The sequence below is a fragment of the Schistocerca gregaria genome, chromosome 9 (genome assembly GCF_023897955.1).
Source record: "Schistocerca gregaria isolate iqSchGreg1 chromosome 9, iqSchGreg1.2, whole genome shotgun sequence".
In the NCBI taxonomy this organism is placed as follows: Eukaryota; Metazoa; Arthropoda; class Insecta; order Orthoptera; family Acrididae; genus Schistocerca; species Schistocerca gregaria.
The window spans coordinates 141,590,814-141,614,622 of record NC_064928.1 but is presented as its reverse complement, the minus strand read 5'-3'; the positions used below and the strand labels follow the sequence as shown (position 1 = coordinate 141,614,622).

Below are 23,809 nucleotides of genomic sequence, written 5' to 3'. Positions count from 1 at the left end.
AATAAATTAAAATTTGATACAAATGTGTGAAATGCCCTACTGTTAACAAAAAAAAACTTTTCTTGTGAATGCTTCTGTTCAATCTCAAGAATTAGAAAAGTATTTAAATTTTTTATATGATTTTTGAAGTTTTGTACCAAATTATAATTTTTTGTGCATACTCACATCTTCAAGCAATTAGTAATTAAAAGTTAAAACATGTTATTTTTATTAAAAATTTCCAGTTCCAATATTTTCTCTCTGTTCTTGCACATGTTATGTATTCCCTGACTTTCACTGAAGTGACATTTGGACAGCACAAAATTGGTAAAAAGACTGATAAGTTTAAAATATAAAATATACGCACCTTGCAGGTGGTCAAATGAAAACTGCGGATGTGCGCCAACAGCCGCTCGTCCTCCATCTGTGACACCTTCACCGGCCCCAAAGCCCACTCCAAAGTCGAACCCCGTGCCCTGGAAGCCAGCCTCACCTCCAGGAAAGGCCAGCGTGTCTCCGAAGTCACCCAGAAAACTGCCGTCCCCCTGACCGTTACCTCTGCTGCCTCCGCCACCTCTCCCTCCACCGACACCACCGCCGCTAACGTCACCGCCTGGGACGCCGCCCCCGGGGGCGGGCTCCGGCACGGGGGCCAGCGACGGTTCCGGGCTGACCGGCGGGGCGTCGGTGGCCGGCGGCCTCGAGCTGCCAGTGGGTCTGGGTCTCGGCCTGCGCACCGCGTTGGCCAGTGCCTGCAGCTTCAGTCGCGTCGCTACCCCTGCCTTGTAGGCCGCCGCCCCTGCGATGCTTGCTGCCGTCGACGCCGCCTTTGTCGCCACTGCTCCTGCGACTGCCTTTGCTGCTGCTGCCTGCAATAACCATGATCTCATTTTCTATCATCCAACTTAAATACATTGTTCAGTGTGATCATGAATTACTGGACAGTTTCACAAGCTTCGGAGTATAGTGAGAGTACTTTTCAATTGTGCAACACATTGCAGAAGGTCTTCTACCAGAAATACATGATATTTTCAAATGAACTGAGTTTCTTTAACGTTGTTGTTGTTGTCTTCAGTCCTGAGACTGGTTTAATGCAGCTCTCCATTCTACTCTATCCTGTGCCAGCTCCTTCATCTCCCAGTACTTTATGCAACCTACATCCTTTTGAATCTGCTTAGTGTATTCATCTCTTGGTCTCCCTCTACGATTTTTACCCTCCACGCTGCCGTCCAATGCTAAATTTGTGATCCCTTGATGCCTCAGAACATGTCCTACCAACCCGTCCCTTCTCCTTGTCAAGTTGTGCCACAAACTCCTCTTCTCCCTAATTCTATTCAATACCTCCTCATTAGTTACGTGATCTACCCATCTAATCTTCAGCATTCTTCTGTAGAACCACATTTCGAAAACTTCTATTCTCTTCTTCTCCAAACTATTTATCGTCCATGTTTCACTTCCATTCATGGCTACAGTCCATACAAATACTTTCAGAAATGACTTCCTGACACTTAAATCTATACTCGATGTTAACAAATTTCTCTTCTTCAGAAACGCTTCCCTTGCCATTGCCAGTCTGCATTTTATATCCTCTCTACTTCGACCATCATCAGTTATTTTGCTCCCCAAATAGCAAAACTCCTTTACTACTTTAAGCGTCTCATTTTCTAATCTAATTCCCTCAGCATCCCCCGATTTAATTTGACTACATTCCATTATCCTCGTTTTGCTTTTCTTGATGTTCATTTTATATCCTCCTTTCAAGACACTGTCCATTACGTTCAACTGCTCTTCCAAGTCCTTTGCTGTCTCTGACAGAATTACAATGTCACCGGCGAACCTCAACGTTTTTATTTCTTCTCCATGGACTTTAATACCTACTCCAAATTTTTCTTTTGTTTCCTTTACTGCTTGCTTGCTTCTTTAATATTTTAGCAATTTTCTGTGCCTTGAAAATTGAAATTTCTGTTAGTTGCCATTGACGTCTACCTCAATGTATTGGAACTTATAACTGCATTTTGATAAACTACTCCATCATTTGCCTGCACTTACGGATCATTGATGTGTTGTAGGGTAATAAAGCAAGACATAAACTATTAAACACATTAATTACAAGATTTTCTTAACTGCAACACTATTAAATCTGAATAAAATATGTGTTCCTAGGTATTCTGCTGGAAAGAAAAGTAGTCGACTTGAAAAGACATCTTCAATTTTGATCCACTGTTGGCTTATGCCACCTGTGGGAAGTAAGTGTACTGATAATAGTTTCAATGTCATCTGACAACAGATAATGTAGTGGCTCAGCTACCAGAGTGCCATCTGTGTCTACCCTTTTATAGAGAACGCTCACAGCCAGAAGGTTCAGTGTGGTGCAAATGTGTGAAGCGAGCAGGAACTGTGCCACGGAGATGCATTCATGCTTCCTACAGCCAATAGTTTCAATGTGGTCAAATTGTAGCCTTCTGAGTGGTGGGATGGTCCTTTTTGAGAATTTCGACACACTTGTATGTGCCGCATCAGTTATGGGACAATGCTGGTATCAGAGGTCACATGAACATATCTCACGCCCTCATCTATATCTACATCTACATCCATACTCCGCAAGCCACCTGACGGTGTGTGGCGGAGGGTACCTCGAGTACCTCTATCGGTTCTCCCTTCTATTCCAGTCTCGTATTGTTTGTGGAAAGAAGGATTGTCGGTATGCCTCTGTGTGGGCTCTAATCTCTCTGATTTTATCCTCATGGTCTCTTTGTGAGATATATGTAGGAGGGAGCAATATACTGCTTGACTCCTCGGTGAAGGTACATTCTGAAAACGTCAACAAAAGCCTGCACCGAGCTACTGAGCGTCTCCCCTGCATAGTCTTCCACTGGGGTTTATCTATCATCTCCGTAACGCTTTCGCGATTACTAACGAAGCACACTGCTCTCCGTTGGATCTTCTCTATCTCTTTTATCAACCCTATCTGGTGTAGAGCCCACAATGGTGAGCAGTATTCAAGCAGTGGGCGACCAAGTGTACTGTAACCTACTTCCTTTGTTTTCGGATTGCATTTCCTTAGGTTCCTTCCAATGAATCTCAGTCTGGCATCTGCTTTACTGACGATAAACTTTATATGATCATTCCATTTTAAATAACTCCTAATGCTTACTCCCAGATAATTTATGGAATTAACTGCTTCCAGTTGCTGACCTGCTATATTGTAGCTAATTGATAAGGGAGCTTTCTTTATATGTATTCGCAGCACATTACACTTGTCTACATCGAGATTCAATTACCATTCCCTACACCATGTGTCAATTCGCTGCAGATCCTCCTGCATTTCTGTACCATTTTCCATTGTTACAACCTCTCAATATACCACAGCATCATCCGCAAAAAGCCTCAGTGAACTTCTGATGCTATCCACAAGGTCATTTATGTATATTGTGAATAGCAATGGTCCTACGACACTCTCCTGTGGCACACCTGAAACCACTCTTACTTTGGAAGACTTCTCTGCATTGAGAATGACATGCTGTGTTCTGTTATCTATGAACTCTTCAATCCAATCACACAATTGGTCTGATAGTCCATATGCTCTTACTCTGTTCATTAAACGACTGTGGGGAACTGTATCGAACACCTTGCGGAAGTCAAGAAACACGGCATCTACCTGGGAACCCGTGTCTATGGCTCTCTGAGTCTCATGGATGAATAGCGCGAGCTGGGATTCCCATGATCGTCTTTTTCAAAACCCATGCTGATTCCTACAGAGTAGATTTCTAGTCTCCAGAAAAGTCACACTCGAACATAATACGTGTTCCAAAATTCTACAACTGATCGAAGCTAGAGATATAGGTCTATAGTCCTGCACATCTGTTCGACATCCCTTCTTGAAAACGGGGATGACCTGTGCCCTTTTCCAATCCTTTGGAACGCTAGACCTACGGTATACTACTGCAAGAAGGGGGGCAAGTTCCTTCGCCCACCAGGTCCAGCGGCCTTTCCTCTTTTGTATACTAAGATGGTATCTGTTCTTTCGGACATGTCCGAAACAACAGATATCTGGGGGACTGATGACCTTAGCTGTTTAGCCCCTCTTAAACATCCCAACACCCACCACCACCAACAGATATCATCAGTGACCATACAGCTCGTTAGAATGAAATTACAATGAAATTACAATGAAATTACAATGAAATGAACAGGCATTGACATACGTCAACGGGGACAGATGAAAATGTGTGACCTGACCGGGACTCGAACCCGGGATCTCCTGCTTACATGGCAGATGCTGTGTCCATCGGAGCCACCGAGGACACAGAGGATAGTATGACTGCAGGGATTTATTTCTGGCGCACGCTACCAATGCCATCTCGTCTGCCAGTATTTAGATCGCTGCCGCAGATCGGAGGTCCAGCCAGTCGGTCATCCAGTGAGTCAAGTGCCACAAGGATCAGTAATGGGTCCTGTTCTGTTGTTACTCTATGTAAAAGACCTAAACATAAGCAATGACAGCAGTAAAATATTTCAATTTGCTGATGATACGAGTGTTCTAATTACAGGAAACTCAGAAGAAACTCTTGTAAAAAAACATAAAAGAAGCCACTGACAGGCTAACATGGTACTTTGATGACAATGACTTAATAATAAACACTGAAAAAACTGTAGCTATGGATATACACACACCACAAACAAAAAATCTGGTATCACCCGTTCTAGAGCTATACGGACAGACAATTGCCAAAACAGCCTGTACCAAATTTCTTGGACTTCATCTACAACACAACATGAAATGAAAATCACATAATGGATGTACATGTTCAACATGCCAACACAAAGTTATTTCAAAATAGCCTTATCCATCCTAGTATCAAAATATACAATGCCTTACCAGATACCATTAAACACATACAAAACATTGATGACTTCAAATCTAAACTGAAGTTGTACTACGTTGATCACTGCTTTTATACAGTAATTGAATACCTACAAAACTAAATTTTTGTGTGTTTACCCATTGTAGTCTCATTCAGAAGAACCTTTGTATTTTAACTCTCCATATATAGCGTAACAACCTTTATTTAAGTATTCAGCATTAATTGGTATATTAATGTGTGTTATTATGCACAAAAGTATATTATATGTAAACCTGTTAATATTAACAAAAAATCCAAATATCTCTTGCACATTGTGCAGCTGTAGATGAAAATGGATCAATAAATCAAGTCAAAATCAAATCATTACATTCGCATGTCCTCATTCATTGAACAGTATTAAGAAAGTTGTACGCTGATAATTTGCACGCCTTTCAGTTCAACAAGGTGTGATTCTAATTCAAAATGACAGTGGACAACCGCGTGTGCTTATTCCCAAAGGGTTGCTAAAGGATGTGTTGTGATTGCTCGATCAAGGACATTGGGGACTTGTTCGCACTAAACAGCTAGCATGACAGCACTGTACTTGGCATGGTATGGGCACTGACATAGAGCAGATAACTTCACAGTGTCGCGCTTGAGCGGAGAACCAATCCTCTTCATCACAGAGTTTCCCAGCTTGGCCTAAGACTCAATAGCCATGGCAACCAGTACACATTGCTGTGACATTTTGGAATACTCGTTGGTTTGTAGTGGTAGACTCTTATAGCAAGTTTCCATTTGTGGTGCCTATGGCTTCTATGAGCAAAATAACTGATGATGATCGAAGTAGAGAGGATATAAAATGTAGGCTGGCAATGGCAAGGAAAGCGTTTCTGAAGAAGAGAAATTTGTTAACATCGAGTATAGATTTAAGTGTCATTTGTATGGAGTGTAGCCATGTATGGAAGTGAAACATGGATGATAAATAGTTTGGACAAGAAGAGAATAGAACCTTTGGAAATGTGGTGCTACAGAAGAATGCTGAAGATTAGATGGGTAGATCATATAACTAATGAGGAGGTATTGAACAGAATTGGGGAGGAGTTTCTGGCACAACTTGAGAAGAAGAAGGGACCAGTTGGTAGGGCATGTTCTGAGGCATCAAGGGATCACAAATTTAGCATTGGAGGGTAGCGTGGAGGGTAAAAATCGTAGAGGGAGATCAAGAGATGAATACACTAAGCAGATTCAGAAGGATGTAGGTTGCAGTAAGTACTGGGAGATGAAGAAGCTTGCACAGAATAGAGTAGCATGGAGAGCTGCATCAAACCAGCCTCAGGACTGAAGACCACAACAACAACATGGCTTCTACCAAGTCACGTTGCAAAAAAAATGGTTCAAATGGCTCTGAGCACCATGGGGCTTATCATCTGAGGTCATCAGTTCCTTAGACTTAGAACTACTTAAAGCTAACTAACCTAAGGACATCACACACATCCATGCCCAATGCATGATTCGAACCTGTGAACGTACCAGTCGCCCGGTTCCATATTGAAGTGCCTAGAACCACATGGCCGTCACGTAGCACCATTCACGCACTGTCCTCCACATTTTGCATACAAGGTTTGCCTCAACTACTTGTGTCAGACAATGGACCACAATTCAGTTCACGTGGTTTTGAACAGTTTTGTGAACTAAATATCATTTATCATCTAACAAGTGCTCCGTCATTTCACCCGCAGTCCAAAGGAGAATCAGAACGCTTCGTGCACACTTTTAAGCGACATATGGCCAAGCTTTGCGCCATGCACACATGGGACAAGGTGCTGCAACTCTTTCTCACCTTATATCACTCCCACCCATGAGACAGACCATCACTGGCGGAACTTGTGCACTATCACCACCATTAGACGCTGCTTCAGTTGCTACACCTACCACAGCTTCCGGCGCCACGAATGGTCGGCAAGAATCTTTTTGCACTGCACGACCTCGTTCTTTTCAGGGTTCATGGCAACCACGCGTACTAGGAAAGAGGCGTGATCCAAGAATGCATTGGCTCTTCTGTGTATTTGATTGCAGGTCCTAATGATTTGCATCGTCACCACTGGAACCAAATTTGCACATGCCTTGGCCACGTGATTCTGCTACTTTTCTTCCCCCAGATTCACGGCCTCATGGGACCAAGCGACCATGAGAGCATACCAGGAGGAGTGGATGGACGATGTGACCTCACCCCTACCATCCCCGCTCGCAGACCCGATGGTGTCGGACCCGCCACTGCCGTCACTGTCATCATCCCACGACGTCCCCTCAGGCCTGGATGTGTGCCCTGGCAGCAGTTTTCCAGATGATATTCCTGTTGCATCGCAAGCCAAATGGCGAGGTACTGCCGGGAGTACGCCGTCCTCCACAGCCACGGTTGCCAGTTCATCTCTACGTCCAGCGTCCGGCCTCACTCCCCGTTGTCGTTCGCAGCCTCACTGCACGACAGTGGTGCGGCACTTCAGGAGGGAGGAATGAGCTGGAGTAAGCTGTCGCCAGCACACAAGGTGGCAAAGAGGTTGCGAGAAGCCCGATAGAGGCCAAATACAGACTCTCAAGAAACGCGCTGCCAACGCCCTCTCGTCTGCCAGTATTTAGATCGCTGCCGCAGATCGGAGGGTCCAGCCAGTCGGTCATCCAGTGAGTCAAGTGCCACAAGGATCAGTAATGGGTCCTGTTCTGTTGTTACTCTATGTAAATGACCTAAACATAAGCAATGACAGCAGTAAAATATTTCAATTTGCTGATGATACGAGTGTTCTAATTACAGGAAACTCAGAAGAATCTCTTATAAAAAACATAAAAGAAGCCACTGACAGGCTAACATGGTACTTTGATGACAATGACTTAATAATAAACACTGAAAAAACTGTAGCTATGGATATACACACACCACAAACAAAAAATCTGGTATCACCCGTTCTAGAGCTATACGGACAGACAATTGCCAAAACAGCCTGTACCAAATTTCTTGGACTTCATCTACAACACAACATGAAATGAAAATCACATAATGAGCAAAAGAACAAAAAATTAAGTACTTCTTGTTTTGTGTAGTGTACATTAAAAAAATTGTACCAGATTCAACACCCTTCAGTGTGTGTATTATGCAGCTGTACATTCTCACCTCCGGTATGGGATTATGTTCTGGGGAAATTCTGGAGATGCCAGCAAAACATTCAAAATTAAAAAAATATATATATAAGAATAATGGAAGGGGTGCATAATCGCAAATCATGTAGACCATGGCTTCAAAAAGGGATGATCCTGTCACTTCCTTTAAAAACAAAGGTTCCAAGACTTACCAAGCGGGAAAGCGCCGGCAGACAGGCACATGAACAAAACACACAAACACACACACAGAATTACTAGCTTTCGCAACCGATGGTTGCTTCTTCAGGAAGGAGAGGGAAAGACGAAAGGATGTGGGTTTTAAGGGAGAGGGTAAGGAGTCATTCCAATCCCGGGAGCGGAAAGACTTCCCTTAGGGGAAAAAAGGACAGATGTACACTCGCACACACACACACACACACACACACACACACACACACATATATATATATATATACTTGAAAATATAATGTATTTAAAGCAAAACTTACATACAAAAAGACCACTCATCACTCAAAATTACACAACACACAGCTATGATACAAGACATGTACATGTTCAAAGTGCCAACACAAAGTTATTTCAAAACAGCCTTATTCATCCTAGTATCAAACTATACAATGCCTTACCAGATACCATTAAACACATACAAAACATTGGTCACTTCAAATCTAAACAGAAGTCGTTGATCACTGGTTTTATACAGTAAGTGAATACCTACACAACTAAATCTTTGTGTGTTTACCCAATGTAGTCTCATTCAGAAGAACATTCGTACTTTATCTCTCTGTATGTAGCGCAACAACATTTATTTAAGTATTCATGATTAATTGATATAGTAATGTGTGTTATTATGTACAAAGGTATATTACATGTAAAACTGTTAATATTAACAAAAAAATCCAAATATCTCTTGTACATTGTGCAGCTGTAGATGAAAATGGATCAATAAATAAATCAATCAACGAGTCGAATCATCAGTCACAGCGCAATGGGAGTCGCACACGCAGTTAGCTCAGCCTCCAGCTCGGAATCAGTCAGTACCTAGTTGCCAGAGTAGTGTACATACCGAAACTTGGTGTACTTGATCAACAGTGAGGCTAACGTGGACTATTACAGAGAGCTTGTATCACAACACCTGGACTATCTTGAGTTAAGTAGCTTTCTTATTCTCACTAATGAAGAACCCTGTTAACACATGCGTGCAGTTTGTGTTATAGAGGAGGATATCGGCCACCAATCAACATCATATCCTTGCTTCCCATGGTAGAAGTGACGACGAGACGATGCAAAACGGACAGTCAGTATTTGAATGACAGGCACAACTTCGTTGAGGTTCCTGGCATGAGCGTCGTCGATTTACGTCGAAGGGCATCCCGAACGAGTGTCGTCTGTAATTTCTGTCCAACTATTTTTAAACCGTGTGAACCATTGTTAACAACGAGTGCGGCTTAAGCACTCCCCCGGTTCATGCAAAATTTAATGCAGACCCGTTGCTCCTCTAACTCTGCCATCTCGAAATTCGCAAACTGTGTGACAAGACGCTCTACTCAATACAGCACTGAACAGTAACTAACAAACATACAATAATGAAACTTCTCGGCAGTTACACATCAAACACAGGCGTGTGCAGGGATGCCAATCGCATTTCGCCCCAACACACCATTGGAGCGAAATTACGAATGTTCCGCACTTTTTTTTAACAGACCTCTTTAATATTAATGTACGTTTCTACATGCCACATTAAACGGCAATATCTGGCCCTAATAGTCTTGACGTCAACATTGCTACAAGACGAGGCAATATTGCGCTTAGCTCGGGAAGTATTGTTGCTGGAGGAGGCTGTTACCGGTTGCTGCCAAGGTGGAGAATATTTCGTGTCGTTGGCCCATATCTACCTCTCTACCGTTATCACTCTCTGCCTTGCTTCCTGTTTCTTTCGCTGAGGTGGTTAAGGCAGTTCCAGAGAAGAGGCACAAATTTTCAACTCTCGCCGTTGCACAGCCACAATGCCCTGTGCGGCTGGAAGTCATTATCTCTTTCCTATCTCTATTCCATAAAATATCCTTTCCATTCATCTCACCCAATTATTCATCTGTATGTCGTATCTGCTTCATCGTATCTGCTCTGTCGGGCATATTCAACGGAAGAGACACTACTCATATGTATGATTCTATGGGCGCGATGGCCGTACAAGGAAAAAATTTCAGCGCTAATGCACAATCAATGCTCAGACTCCTACAGGAGTCAGAAATCTGCGAGGAGGAGTTAAAATGTCGTTGTAGTGCAGCGAGAGAGTTCAGAACATAGGTCGGACGGCAAGCCAGTCCGTATGGGCGAGGCGGTTACGGTAACATTTCTAGAAAAGCGGAGCATCCGGTTTCGAGTACTGGTAGAGCACAGCTTTTGAATTCTCGCTGTACCACTGCCGTAATGATCTTTGCAGCTGGAATTCATTGTTTCCTTCCTATTCTCTTTGTCATCCCGTTACCTTTCACCCCATATTCACACAAAAATATTTAAAGAGACAAAGACGAAAGTGGCGTTACGTACAGGTAACATTTTACAAACAAAGATACAATCAATAAAAACAAAAATCCTAATTTTCTCGAACCCAGATATTAAAAAAATCTCATGCAATTATTATAACCAATTTTACACTGGACAAACGGGCAGGAACTTCTCAACTGCATTCAAGGAACACACGCGAATTTGTGAACGTAATCGACGCACGTTCTACATACACTTAAGCAACCGTAAAAGCAGAACAAACAGAACATTCATGGAGGTTGTTCTGTCTATGCAACTAAATCAAAGGCAATTTGTTTTTTGCCTTGCATGTTTCGCTTCTTTGATTTGTGAAGCATCTTCAGTGGCGATTTCCAGTGTTGTTAGTCCACATGTGTGTCATCCTGTCCTTCCTGATAGCTGAATGGTAGCCGGCACGGTAGATCAGCGTGTTCGGTCAGAGAACTGGTTGGCCTCTGTAGTAAAAAAATGAGTGGAAGGATCAACAAACGAACTTTGTCATGTGACGTCCGCAACGACCAAACACAAATGAGGATCGAGAGAAAATGAAAAAGATAAACAGAAAACGCAATGAAAATTTTACACAGTGTCGCATGTTTCCTATGTTATTGGTCAAACCCGGCGATTCGTATCGAACATTCCTCTATACCGCTGTACTCAAAGGAGCCACAATGAACATTTTGGAATAACTCGAACTTAAATGTCCACACAGAAACATTTCCAGACAAAATTCTTAATGAGAAAACGGAGTTAAAGCACAAGCAATATTTAGAAAACTTTGTAGGATAAATTCGAGCGCCTCACGATGTCAAGAAATAAATCACGACGGTGGAACTCTCATGCACCCCGTTTACATGGTACTCCCAAAACCAGATTTCGTGCACCGATTTCCCAATATCGCTTCTGGCTGATCGTGTAGACACTTCAAAGTCGATTCTGAAGTTCGCTTCTAGTTGCGGTTTTCCATTTGCGCTATCGATTTGCGTTTCCTTGTAAACGCAAATGGTTTTGGAACGTGCTTAGGTTATCAAGTTAGGCAGTTTTTCAGAATATCAGGTAAATATTGTGCAGCGAAATAGAAGACTAAATTGCACGTCAAGTTGTCTGTCTGTAATGTTTAAGTGAAGAGAAATAACGATTGTGCTGACTGAATCAGCAACTGAGTCAACTGTTTTCCAGGCGCCGTATTTAACTGGGCTACCAAATACGCTTCAGACCTTAACCTGTAAACACAACCGCGACGAAGATGTGTGCAGCCATAAACGTAGTGATGGAGAGATCACAGACTGTGAGTGTAATATACTCTCAACAAAAATTATATTTGCACAGTACATAAAAACAGAGAATAACACGAACTTTTTATGTAGTTATTATCACCGAAATTCTGCGAATATGACAAATATGAATTCTAAATTCTATAATGTTACTCTAAAACCGTCTTGATTGCTAATTTTTGTTTTTATTCATATGACCGGTTTCGGTTCATTGAGAACCATCTTCAGATCTGTAAAAATAATGATACTAATTTACTATTTCACGGAAGCAAACAACTGTTGCGTGTGGAGATCCAGGCCGAGGGATGAAAGATGGTGCGCGGTGGAGAAGCCGGAAGACGCGTGCAGTGCCTGGCGTCGTTGACGGGGCCCTCCTGTGCGGCCCTCTTGCCCGCGGCGATGGACATCAGAGAAAACCGGCGGGAAATACGGAAGCAGACCGTAGAGGAAAACAAGTTCACACCATCGCCATAGATATATAAATCGCCCTATGTTTTTTAGATCGTTTAAAAATGATAATTTAACTGTTTTTTTATTAATGCTGACAAATACAGATTTTAACCTTGACATCTACATATTTTAATTAAGTATTTTTAATTAATAAAAAAGATCTACTGAATATAGTATGTGCAAATGGAATGTAACAAATGTACCAGACGCCACCTGTCGGTAATAGTGTTATAATTAATATAAATGACGTGCACTCTGCCAACGAATTTTATGTGACGTAGCATGTGAAAACTGCTGGATTTGGACGGGTTACTCCTGTAACTGAAATATCAGGTACGCTCTGGTACATTTGATGTTGATTAGATAGGATGAAAAAGATTTGCTTCCGTGAAATAGTAAATTAGTATCATTATTTTTACAGATCTGAAGATGGTTCTGAATGAACCGAAACCGGTCATATGAATAAAAAAAAAATTGCAATCAAGACGGTTTTTAAGTAACATTATAAAATCACTGATTGCTGTTGTCCCATAAGACATTATGTCTGTTTTTGCAAAATTCTAAATTCATTGTAATCATACAGCGTCACTGGACGAGTGGCGTGAATTATGCTATCAAACGAGCTACAGCGCAAATAAAAAAGTGTACACATACATGAGGTTCTGACAATCTCCAACAGCAACAGAAACTCAGAATAAATTTCAACAGACACTCCAAGACACTAGATTGTGACACATAAAACGTAAATATTAAAAAGTGTCTACCAGAGTAGACATAAGGCATCAAACTTATATTTCTGTTATCTTATATAAAAATTCTGTATATTCTATGTTGCAGGCTTACTTTAAAATGGCAGACTGCCGAAAGGAGACACGTCGTACATAAATAACGAGTTCATAAAGTCAGTGTGAACCATAAAATCTAAAAGTATTTAATATGCCATTCAATGATCTAGTACATTCTGTGGACCCATCTCAAAAAATTTTTGTATTCAATTGGCATGGAAGTAAAAAGTTTCAGAATATCATCTAAAGGAATTTCTTGGCATGCCTGAAACAGATGCAGTATCTGTTCATGAAGACAATTGGTTGCAGGCTGGTGCAAAAGTATATGTCGTCCCATTGAATCCCAGACTCTATAGAAATAAAGAGACCAGGCTGGCCACTCAACGATCCACAAGTTCCTCGAGACGCTTCTGCTTGAAACTATAGTCTTGAGGTGCTGCGTTATCCTGCTGCAATATGTCAATTGAGTACAAAAAATGGAAAAGGATGTAAGTGCCAAAAACTAAAAAAAAATACTTTTATAGTGAAAAGGGTTGTATAAGCCAAGCGTAATGAAACGAGAAAGATTTGAAAGTGCCAGAAAACTTCCTACTAGTTTCAAGAGCAGTTCAAAGATAGCAGCACTGTGCAAGCGCCAGTGGGGCTGAGATGGGAAGGGATGTAAGTGCCACCGCCATGACGTATGTGCCTCGACTACACAGTTGCTTTAGTTGGTGACAGTAGGTTGACGGTGTTTCAGAGTGTTCTTCAGTTGTGTGTTTAGTGTACCAACCAGCAAATGGAAAAGCCTGTTAGGAGGAAGGTGATAGTTTGTAAGAGACGGGAAGCAAGAGAAAAGGGTCAGCTGTACATTAACAGTCATGGGAAAGAGATACCTGCAAAACAAACACCAGCAGAACAGGCAAGCTGCTCCTGGAAGTACAAGCATAAAAAACTTAATCAGTGAACAAAAACAGCTATTGTTTTTGGAGTTTTATAAAGTTGATGAAGAAAGCCAGGGAACATATTTGTTGAATCATATAAGTATGTTGCCTATTGGTCACAGACGTCATAGAAGATACGAAAGTGCAGCAGAGAGTAGGCAGACTTGTACTTTTGCTTATAACATCCCTGAAGGTACAAGGAAAAATGTACAACTGTGCAAAAAAACTTTCAAAGAAATTTTTTCTACATCTGAAAGGAAACTGATTGTTTTACAAACAAAAAAGAAGTCAAGTTGCTTGGTTTTTGAGCGCAAATGAGGGAAAACACCTGCATCAAATGCACACAAGTTTAAATTTACCGAAGATAATCGAAATCTTGTAAGATATCATATAAAATCATTCCCCAGATACGAAAGTCACTACAGCCGAAAAAAATCAAGTAATGAGTTTTTGTCACCTGATCTATATAAACGCCGAATGTACATGGCTTTTAAAAAACGAAATCCTGCAAGTGATGTTACATATAGTTTTTATGCAAAAGTGTTAAAACAATATTTTCCAAAACGGAAATTTAAAGCTCTTGCAGTTGATACATGCAAGAAGAGTGACTTTTTAAAGGCAAAGTTGCAATTTACGACCAGCGAAAAGGTAAAACAGGAAGTGGAAGCCCAGCAAGAATTCCATCGCCGAAAATGGGAAAATGCTCATAAGTTTATAAACAAGATATTACATCTTCACAGCTTCCAACGGCTACTTATACACACTAATGCATGGGCCTACAACAAGTTATGTTTGTTCCAATACTTACACGTAACACTATGTTTTATTGTAGACAGCTATCTTTCTACAGTCTAGGAATACATGTTGGAGACAATGGCTCTGTATATATGTGTATGTGGCATGAAGGGACTGGAGGCCTTGGCGCTTATGTAATAGCTTTTGGTTCGTTCAAAGTTGCTTCTACTGGAGGCCATTTTCCTCGAAAAGGCTTCTGTTATGGTGCAATAACTGCGGAGCACAAAACAAAAACCAGATGATGTTAATGTCTATTATTTATTTAGTCCACAAAAGAAGTTAATGTTCAATTGATGTGAAATACCTTGTAAGTAGACACAGCTACATGAGCCGTGACTGTGATTTTGTGGTGATTGAGAAAAAATGCAAAACTGCAAAAGTGGTAACACCTAAAGATCTTAAAGTGTTAGTTGCAAGTGCAAAATTGAAAACACCTTCTACTGTAGTATCTATGAATGCTGATGACTTCATAGATTTTAAAAGCCCTGCTAAACACTATCAAAATACAAAAGGTCTGGCTGTAAGTAAAATTTCCTACTTCTGCATTTTCCACAAGACTCCTAGCACAGTGGAAGTGGCATCAGTTTTGGGTCTGAAGGTAATGTTATGGTAAGTTGATGTTTTAAAGAAAGATGCTAATCTTGACAATGAATGATGCTAATCTTGACAATTCATGGCCTGCCAAAAATACACTTTAAATCCAAAATCTCTCAAGCAAGGAAGAATGACCTTTTGGGAATGACATATGGAGATAGAAGAAGACAAGGACTTCTGTAGAGCCCTGTTGGAGAACAAAGATGAAGAGGCGTACAACATGGATGTGTAGGAAGAAGATGAGGAATAGGACTGCATGGAGGAAACAAGTACATTACTAAATGCAGATAACTTTGCTGTTGATTTCTCGTGTGTGTGTGTGTGTGTGTGTGTGTGTGTGTGTGTGTGTGTGTTTGTAAAACAAAATTGATTTAGTCGAAAATGATCAACTGTATCAGAACGAAATTCGAAAGTGAATAAAAGTCAGAATATTATGGATGTAGATGAGACACCCAAAACAAATTTAGACATCTGGTTCAGTTTTTGGTTTTCAGGTGGCTTATACTTACCAATGAAAGAATAAGTGTAAGAAACTGAAGACAAAAAACTTTGCTCCAAAACACCATCCAAAATTTTATTTTATTCCTTTTTAATGTTAGCCTAGCAATGAAAGAGTAAAATTATGCGCAAAGTTATTAAACGTTCTCAAAACTACGATGGACTTATTATCTTTTTTTTTTTAGACATAAACCCTTGACTTACATCCTTTTCACAAACTTAGTGAGGCACTTACAGCGTTTTCCAGAAAATGAAAGGATGGCACTTACTTTTTTTTCCATATAAGTTTTGTTCCCTTTATACATATTCATAAAAAACTGGTTTCATGTTTTGTAGAGGTATTTTGATATACACATATTTCTTCATAAAATTAATATAATCATCTAATATTTAAGACACATTTATTTGAATATTGAAAATTCTAGTTTGTGGCGCTTACATCCTATTCCATTTTTTGTACACATTTGTAAACTTGATCACGAAGGATATGAGAACTAGATTTACAAATCTTGCCACACACTGCCGAGCGTTCAGCCCTGTTGTTATATGCAGCAGTCCCCACATCGTTATTACAAAAGTTGGAGAAGTATAGGTCTCAAGAACTGCTACTTTCTGGGACATCCCACCAAGTGATTAAACGTCGTGTAGTTGTTGACCACAAATGGACGCAAAATCACCACAAAATGCCACTCAGTGTCGAAATAGACTCTTACTCGACACTATGCAAGTGTCTGTTGACTATGCGGTATGGTGCCTATTGTAAAGGACGCACGGAAGCTCAAGATGTCACCCAGCCTCCAGTAATCTGATCCTATAGGATCGTTGTAACAGCCTGTAACGCAAGCACGGTTTTCAGCCGTTGTTATCCTTCGTTCTTCATATGCAGTCAGACAATCCGATGATACTTTCGTATTGTTGTCCTTACGGGATGATTCATGGCTACTATGGCTGTTGATATTTTTAAAAATATCCGGAATCGGATATCATTAAGGGCACTCGACATATCGAAAAAAGTTATTGATACATCGACGGCCAAAACATCGAATTACCGGCCAAAAAACCATATCGGCTGCACATTGTAAATACACTGTCAGTTTCAGAGCTGTACATTTAAGTATCGATTTTTTATTAGATATTCTGTACATCAACAAGCTAAACGGACTGCTTATCCTCGTTAGAGCAAGAATTGAAAGGAAAACGACACACGTTCATTCTTGGCTATAACCACTCTGCTAACAATGGCAACTGCATGTAAATGGCACAATAAAAGGTGTCCAATGGGTCCGTCGTTCGGTTTCATCACATCGCGTTTTTCTGGAACACTTCATGTCGATCTCCCAATTTTGTTATTTCTGCAAACGCCAAAAGACTAGCAGTCTCAGTGTCAAAATTGCGTAGTGAAGTTAAACATTGCAGTTTCTGTGGGTAACGTCGAGCGCAGATTACGTCCGCATTTCTCCTCAAACGCCTTGCCCTCTGCAGAGAGAAATCTTTGTCATTTAGATTTTTTGAAGAATGTCAATGAGAAGAAACAGCACACTAGTTGCGTTAAAATTGTTTTTTAACTCAACTTTACATAGTATATCTTGTTATTCATTCACACCGCCGCCCACAAGTGGAATTGGACTTCTTCGAGCCATCCGTGCTTCACACAGTGAAAGAGAAAGACTGAATGTGATGAAAGTTCAAAAAGCAGTAAAACTCATTCACCCAGTGAAAGCAAAATTATGTTCTATTACAATTTCAAAAGAACAATTCCGAATATTTACCGAAAACTGCGAACAAATATAATATAATATAAAAATATCGTCACTCGATATTGCCATTTTCGTATTGATATATCAAGAATAGTGTAGGTGCTGATATATATCGACAGTTTATTGGAGAAATATCGATATATAGATACTACATCAACGGCGATAAATGCCTACAGTTTTTGTCACACTGCCGTCATGATTCCGCGTCATCGCCACTCATTCTGCAGTCATTACACTACAGCCAACATGTCAGTAACCTGCTCTCATTTCCGTCATTGCAATAATTCGACCTTTATCAAAGTCCGAAAGATGAGGATAAGCTTCACATTTTCGTCTACTGTGCATGCTCTACCATGATATCTGCATTTGTAGAAATGGCCTTTTTGTGTACTACAAAGAAAATGTGCAGGAATAAGGATGAAACATTAATCAACGTATTCCACGCCCTGGAACTAATGGAGCATCAGTTTGGATCGTTCCATCGAGGTAGGCGTTAATGGTATAAATGTTCCATTGCATTATTGTAATAAATATCAAGAGCTCAGATAGAAACCCAGTTCTAAGCAAAGAAGGGAAAGCAGAAAGGTGGAGGGAGTATATAGAGGGTCTATAGAAGGGCAATGTACTTGAGGACAATATTATGGAAATGGAAGAGGCTGTAGATGAAGATGAAATGGGAGATATGATACTACGTGAAGAGTTTGACAGAGCACAGAAAGACCTGAGTCGAAACAAGGCCCCAGGAGTAGACAACATTCTATTAGAACTACTGACGGCCTTGGGAGAGCCAGTCCTGACAAAATTCTACCATCTGGTGAGCAAGATGTATGAGACAGGCGAAATACCCTCAGATATCAAGAAGAATATAATAATTCCAATCCCAAAGAAAGCAGGTGTTGACAGATGTGAAAATTACCGAACAATCAGTTTAATAAGTCACTGATACAAAATACTAACGCGAATTCTCTGCAGACGAATGAAAAAACTGATAGAAGCCGACCTCGGGGAAGATCAGTTTGGATTCCGTAGAAACATTGGAACACATGAGGCAATACTGACCCTACGACTAATCTTAGAAGCTAGATTAAGAAAAGGCATACCTACGTTTCTAGCATTTGTAGACTTAGAGAAAGCTTTTGACAATGTTGACTGGAATACTCTCTTTCAAATTCTGATGGTGGCAGGGGTAAAATACAGGGAGCGACAGGCTATTTACCATTTGTACAGAAACCAGAAGGCAGTTATACGAGTCAAGGGACATGAAAGAGTAGCAGTGATTGGGAAGGGAGTGAGACTGGGTTGTAGCCTCTCCCCGACGTTATTCAATCTGTATATTGAGCAAGCAGTAAAGGAAACAAAAGAAAAATTCGGAGTAGGTATTAAAATCCATGGAGAAGAAATAAAAACTTTGAGGTTCGCCGATGACATTGTAATTCTGTCAGAGACAGCAAAGGTACTTGGAAGAGCAGTTGAACGGAATGGACAGTGTCATGAAAGGAGGGTATAAGATGAACATCAGCAAAAGCAAAACGAGGATAACGGAATGTAGTCGAATTAAGTCGGGTAATGCTGAGGGAATGAGATTAGGAAATGAGACACTTAAAGTAGTAAAGGAATTTTGCTATTTGGGAAGCAAAATAACTGATGATGGTCGAAGTACAGATGATATAAAATGCATACTGGCAATGGCAAGGAAAGCGATTCTGAAGAAGAGGAATTTGTTAACATCGATCATAGATTTAAGAGTCAGAAAGCCGTTTCTGAAAGTATTTGTATGGAGTGTAGCCATGTATGAAAGTGAAACATGGACGATAAATAGTTTGGACAAGAAGAGAATAGAAGCTTTAGAAATATGGTGCTACAGAAGAATGCTGAAGATTAGACGGGTAGATCATATAGCTAATGAGGAGCTATTGAATAGGCTTGTGGCACAACGTTTGGACAAGAAGAGAATAGAAGCTTTAGAAATGTGGTGCTACAGAAGAATGCTGAAGATTAGATGGGTAGATCATATAGTTAATGAGGAGGTATTGAATAGGCTTGTGGCACAACGTGACTAAAAGAAGGGATCGGTTGGTTGAACATGTTCTGAGGCATCATGGGATCACTAATTTAGTATTGGAGAGCAGCGTGGAGGGTAAAAATCGTAGAGTGAGACCAAGTGATGAATACACTAAACAGATTCAGAAGGATGTAGGTTGCAGTAGGTACTGGAAGGTGAAGAAGCTTGCACAGGATAGAGTAATGGAGAGCTGCATCAAACCAGTCTCAGGACTGAAGACCACAACAACAACAACAATTCGCTATGGTGAGTCATGCATTCTTCTCTTTCATTACCAGAGGACGTCTACTGGGCTACGTTGTTTAGCTTTTGCCGCGGTGGTATGTCCAGTAGGAGGTTTTACATTGCTCCAGCCGCTAATTCAACACACACATACACATACACACACAATCGTACCTTCTGAGCCGCAGCTGCCGATGCTGCTCCAGCGATGGCATTCTTCACAGACGTGACGAGCTGAGGGTTGATCAAGTTCTGAACAGACAGCTGCGCTGAGCCGCTGGAAGAGGGCCTGCAACAGGCGGAAACGACATTTCTCCTTCAGCTAACAACATGGAAAAGAAACGCTGCACTAACTAATTAACGTACCAACAGAGATGGGACATTGGACTTCTAAATGAACTAAATACCATGCCGTCTTAGACGCTAATATTTAGTTAGTGGGTAAATCCTGATGTCTGATGCAAACTGATTATTTGTATTGAAGTCATTTGTCTGCATCTACTCAGTGTTATGACACCCATTCTTCACATTTACCATTCTGTTTGCTTCCATTTATTTAGAAACTTATGACTGATCTACGATTGATGATGACGAGGTCACATACTCCGAGGAGCGCAGGGAAAGCTTTTGACACCGTTCCTCACAAGCGACTTCTAATCAAGCTGTGGGTCTATGGGGTATTGTCTCAGTTGTGCGACTGGATTCGTGATTTCCTGTCAGGAAGGTCGCAGTTGGTAGTAATAGACGGAAAATCATCGAGTAAAACTGAAGTGATACCAGGTGTTCTCCAGGGAAGCGTCCTGGGATCTCTGCTGTTCCTGATCTATATAAATGACCTGGGTGACAATCTGAGCAGTTCTCTTAGGTTGTTCGCAGATGATGCTGCAATTTACCATCTAGTAAGGTCATCTGAAGACCAGTATCAATTGCAAAGCGATTTAGAAAAGATTGCTGTATGGTGTGGGAGGTGGCAGTTGACGCTAAATAACGAAAAGTGTGAGGTGATCCACATGAGTTCCAAAATAAATCCGTTGGTAATCGATTACTCGATAAATAGTACAGTTCTCAAGGCTGTTAATTCAAGTAAGTACCTGGGTGTTAAAATTACGAACAACTTCAGTTGGAAAGACCACGTAGATTATATTGTGGGGAAGGCGAGCCAAAGGTTGCGTTTCATTGGCAGGACACTTAGAAGATCCAACAAGCCCTCTGTTAGAATATTGCTGCACGGTGTGGGATCCTTACCAGGTGGGTTTGACGGAGGACATCGAAAGGGCGCAAAAAAGGGCAGCTCGTTTTGTATTATCACGTAATAGGGGAGAGAGTGTGGCAGATATGATACATGACTTGGGATGGAAGTCATTAAAGCAAAGACGTTTTTCTTCGCGGCGAGATCTATTTACGAAATTTCAGTCACCAACTTTCTCTTCCGAATGCGAAAATATTTTGTTGAGCCCAACCTACATAGGTAGGAACGATCATCAAAACAAAATAAGAGAAATCAGAGCTCGAACAGAAAGGTTTAGGTGTTTGTTTTTCCCGCGCGCTGTTCGGGAGTGGAATGGTAGAGAGATAGTATAATTGTGGTTCGATGAACCCTCTGCCAAGCACTTAAATGTGAATTGCAGAGTAATCATGTAGATGTAGATGAGACCTACACCACCGACTACGCATGGTCGTAGCGGAGGTGGTTTGCCATTGCCTTACTCAGACCGTAATGGGGATGAATGATGATGATGAAGACAACACAACAACATCCAGAAATCTTGAGGCAGGGGAAATACCTGATCCCGCCGGGAATCGAACCTGGGATCTGAGCGGGAAGCGAGAACGCTACCGCAAGACCACGAACTGCAGAAGATCTACGATTAGTCAATCCTACATTAATACAGGGTGTCATTTTTTTCCAAATGATTCCTTTTGTGTCGTTTCAGGTGCTACATAATCACCAGAAATGACTACCCATCAAGAGAGAACCGAATGCTAGGTGAGGCATACAGAAATGAAACCAAGGAAATTTCCAACGTGAATTTTAAAGGGCCTCACCAGACATTAAGACGATTAAGGCCGGATATGACAATTTCCTATGCAGTGGAAGTGAAAACAGATAGGTTCTGGGTGCAAACGCTCATCTGATGAAATCGTAGAAGAAATCAGATAGACCATTCGAGGAAGCCCGTCAAAGTCATTTGGCCGAGCATTACGAGATCTAAATACCCTAGCTAAACAGTTCAAAAGGTGTTGCATAAACGACTTTGCTTTCACGCTTACAATGTTTACATTGAACATTGAAGTAAAACGACTTGCAGCTTCGACACGAACTTCCGATTCAGATGTCAGATTGGATCTACGGAGTATCTACGAATTTTCATTTTCTCTGAAAAAGCAACCTTTCACATGCATTATGTGATCAAAAGTATCTGGACGCCTGGCTGAAAATGGCTTACATGTTCGTGGCACCCTCCAGCGGTAATGCTGGAATTCAATATGGTGTTGGCCCACCCTTAGCCTTGATGACAGCTTCCATTCTCGCAGGCATACGTTCAGTAAGGTGTTGGAAGGTTTCTTGGAGAATGGCAGCCCATTCTTTACGGAGTGCTGCACTTGGGAGAGGTATCGATGTCGGTCGGTGAGACATGGCACGAAGTCTGCGTTCCAAAACATCCCAAAGGTATTCTATAGGGTTCTGGTCAGGACTCTGTGCAGGCCAGTCCATTACAGGGAAGATATTGTCGTGTAACCACTCCGCCACCGGCTGTGCATTATGCACAGGTACTCGATAGTGTTGAAAGATGCAATCGCTATCCCTGAATTGTTCTTCAACAGTGGGAAGCAAGAAGGTGCTTAAAACATCAATATAGGCGTGTGCTGTCATAGTGCCACGCAAAACAACAAGGGGTTCAAGCTCCCTCCATGAAAAACACGACACCATAACAACACCGCCTCCGAATTTTACTGCAAATGACGTTCGCCGAGCATTTGCCATACCCACACTCTGCTATCGGATCGCCACTTTATGTATCGTGTTTCGTCACTCGACACAGCGTTTTTCTAATGTTCAATCGTCCAATGTTTATGCTCCTTTCACCAAGTGAGGCGTCGTTTGGCATTTACTGGCGTGATATGTGGCTTACGAGCAACTACTCGACCATGAAATCCAAGTTATCTCACCTCCCACCTAACTGTCATAATAGTTGCAGTGGATCCTGATGCAGTTTGGAATTCCTCTGTGATGGTCTGGATAGATGTAAGCCTATTACACATTACTGCCCTCCTCAGCTATAGGCAGTCTCTGTCAGTTAACAGACGAGGTCGGCCTGTACTCTTTTGTGCTGTATTTGTCCCTTCACGTTTCCACTATTGCGTCGGAAACAGTGGACCTAGGGATGTTCAGGAGTGTGGAAATTTCGTTTACAGGCTTATGACACCAATCACTTGACCACGTTCGAAATCCGTGAGTCCCGCGGTGTGCCCCATTCTGCTCTTTCACGATGTCTAATAACTACTGCGGTCGCTGATATGGGGTACATGGCAGTAGGTGGCAGCACAATGAATCTAATACGAAAAACGTATGTATTTGGGGGTGTCCGGATACTTATGCTCACATAGTGTGTGTGGGAAGTTTAATCGGCCCAAAATTCGTATCTGAGGAACGGGAAACCCCTGCAGATTTCGGGAACGTGCCAGAGAGAAAAGATGAACATGAGGCGTGTGCATCGAAAGACAGCATAAGTGGACCAATTTTCTTTATCGAACAGTAACAGGAACCGTTTATCTGGACATGTTTAGGCAGTTTGCTGCCCCTCGAAGTCCTCCCCTTCAGCGGAGCATAATCTCCCAGAAGGATGGTGCACCGCAGGACTGGAGTTTATTTGTTCGTGACTTCCTGGACTGAACATTTCCACAGTGATGGATAGGAAGTGCAGGACCAACCAAGTGGCAAC

General features: G+C 41.5%; 1 protein-coding gene across 1 annotated transcript in view; it reads right to left on the bottom strand.

Annotated features, from left to right (window-relative positions):
• Window positions 1-23,809, bottom strand: part of LOC126291709 (PE-PGRS family protein PE_PGRS5-like) — a 127,991-nt gene that overhangs the window by 7,164 nt on the left and 97,018 nt on the right. Inside the window, exons 3-4 of the mRNA XM_049985365.1 lie at window positions 20,040-20,154; window positions 347-848 (exon numbers count right to left, since the gene is read on the bottom strand). Of these exons, the coding sequence (XP_049841322.1) occupies window positions 347-848; window positions 20,040-20,154 (617 nt within the window). The remainder of the gene's footprint in view (window positions 1-346; window positions 849-20,039; window positions 20,155-23,809) is intronic.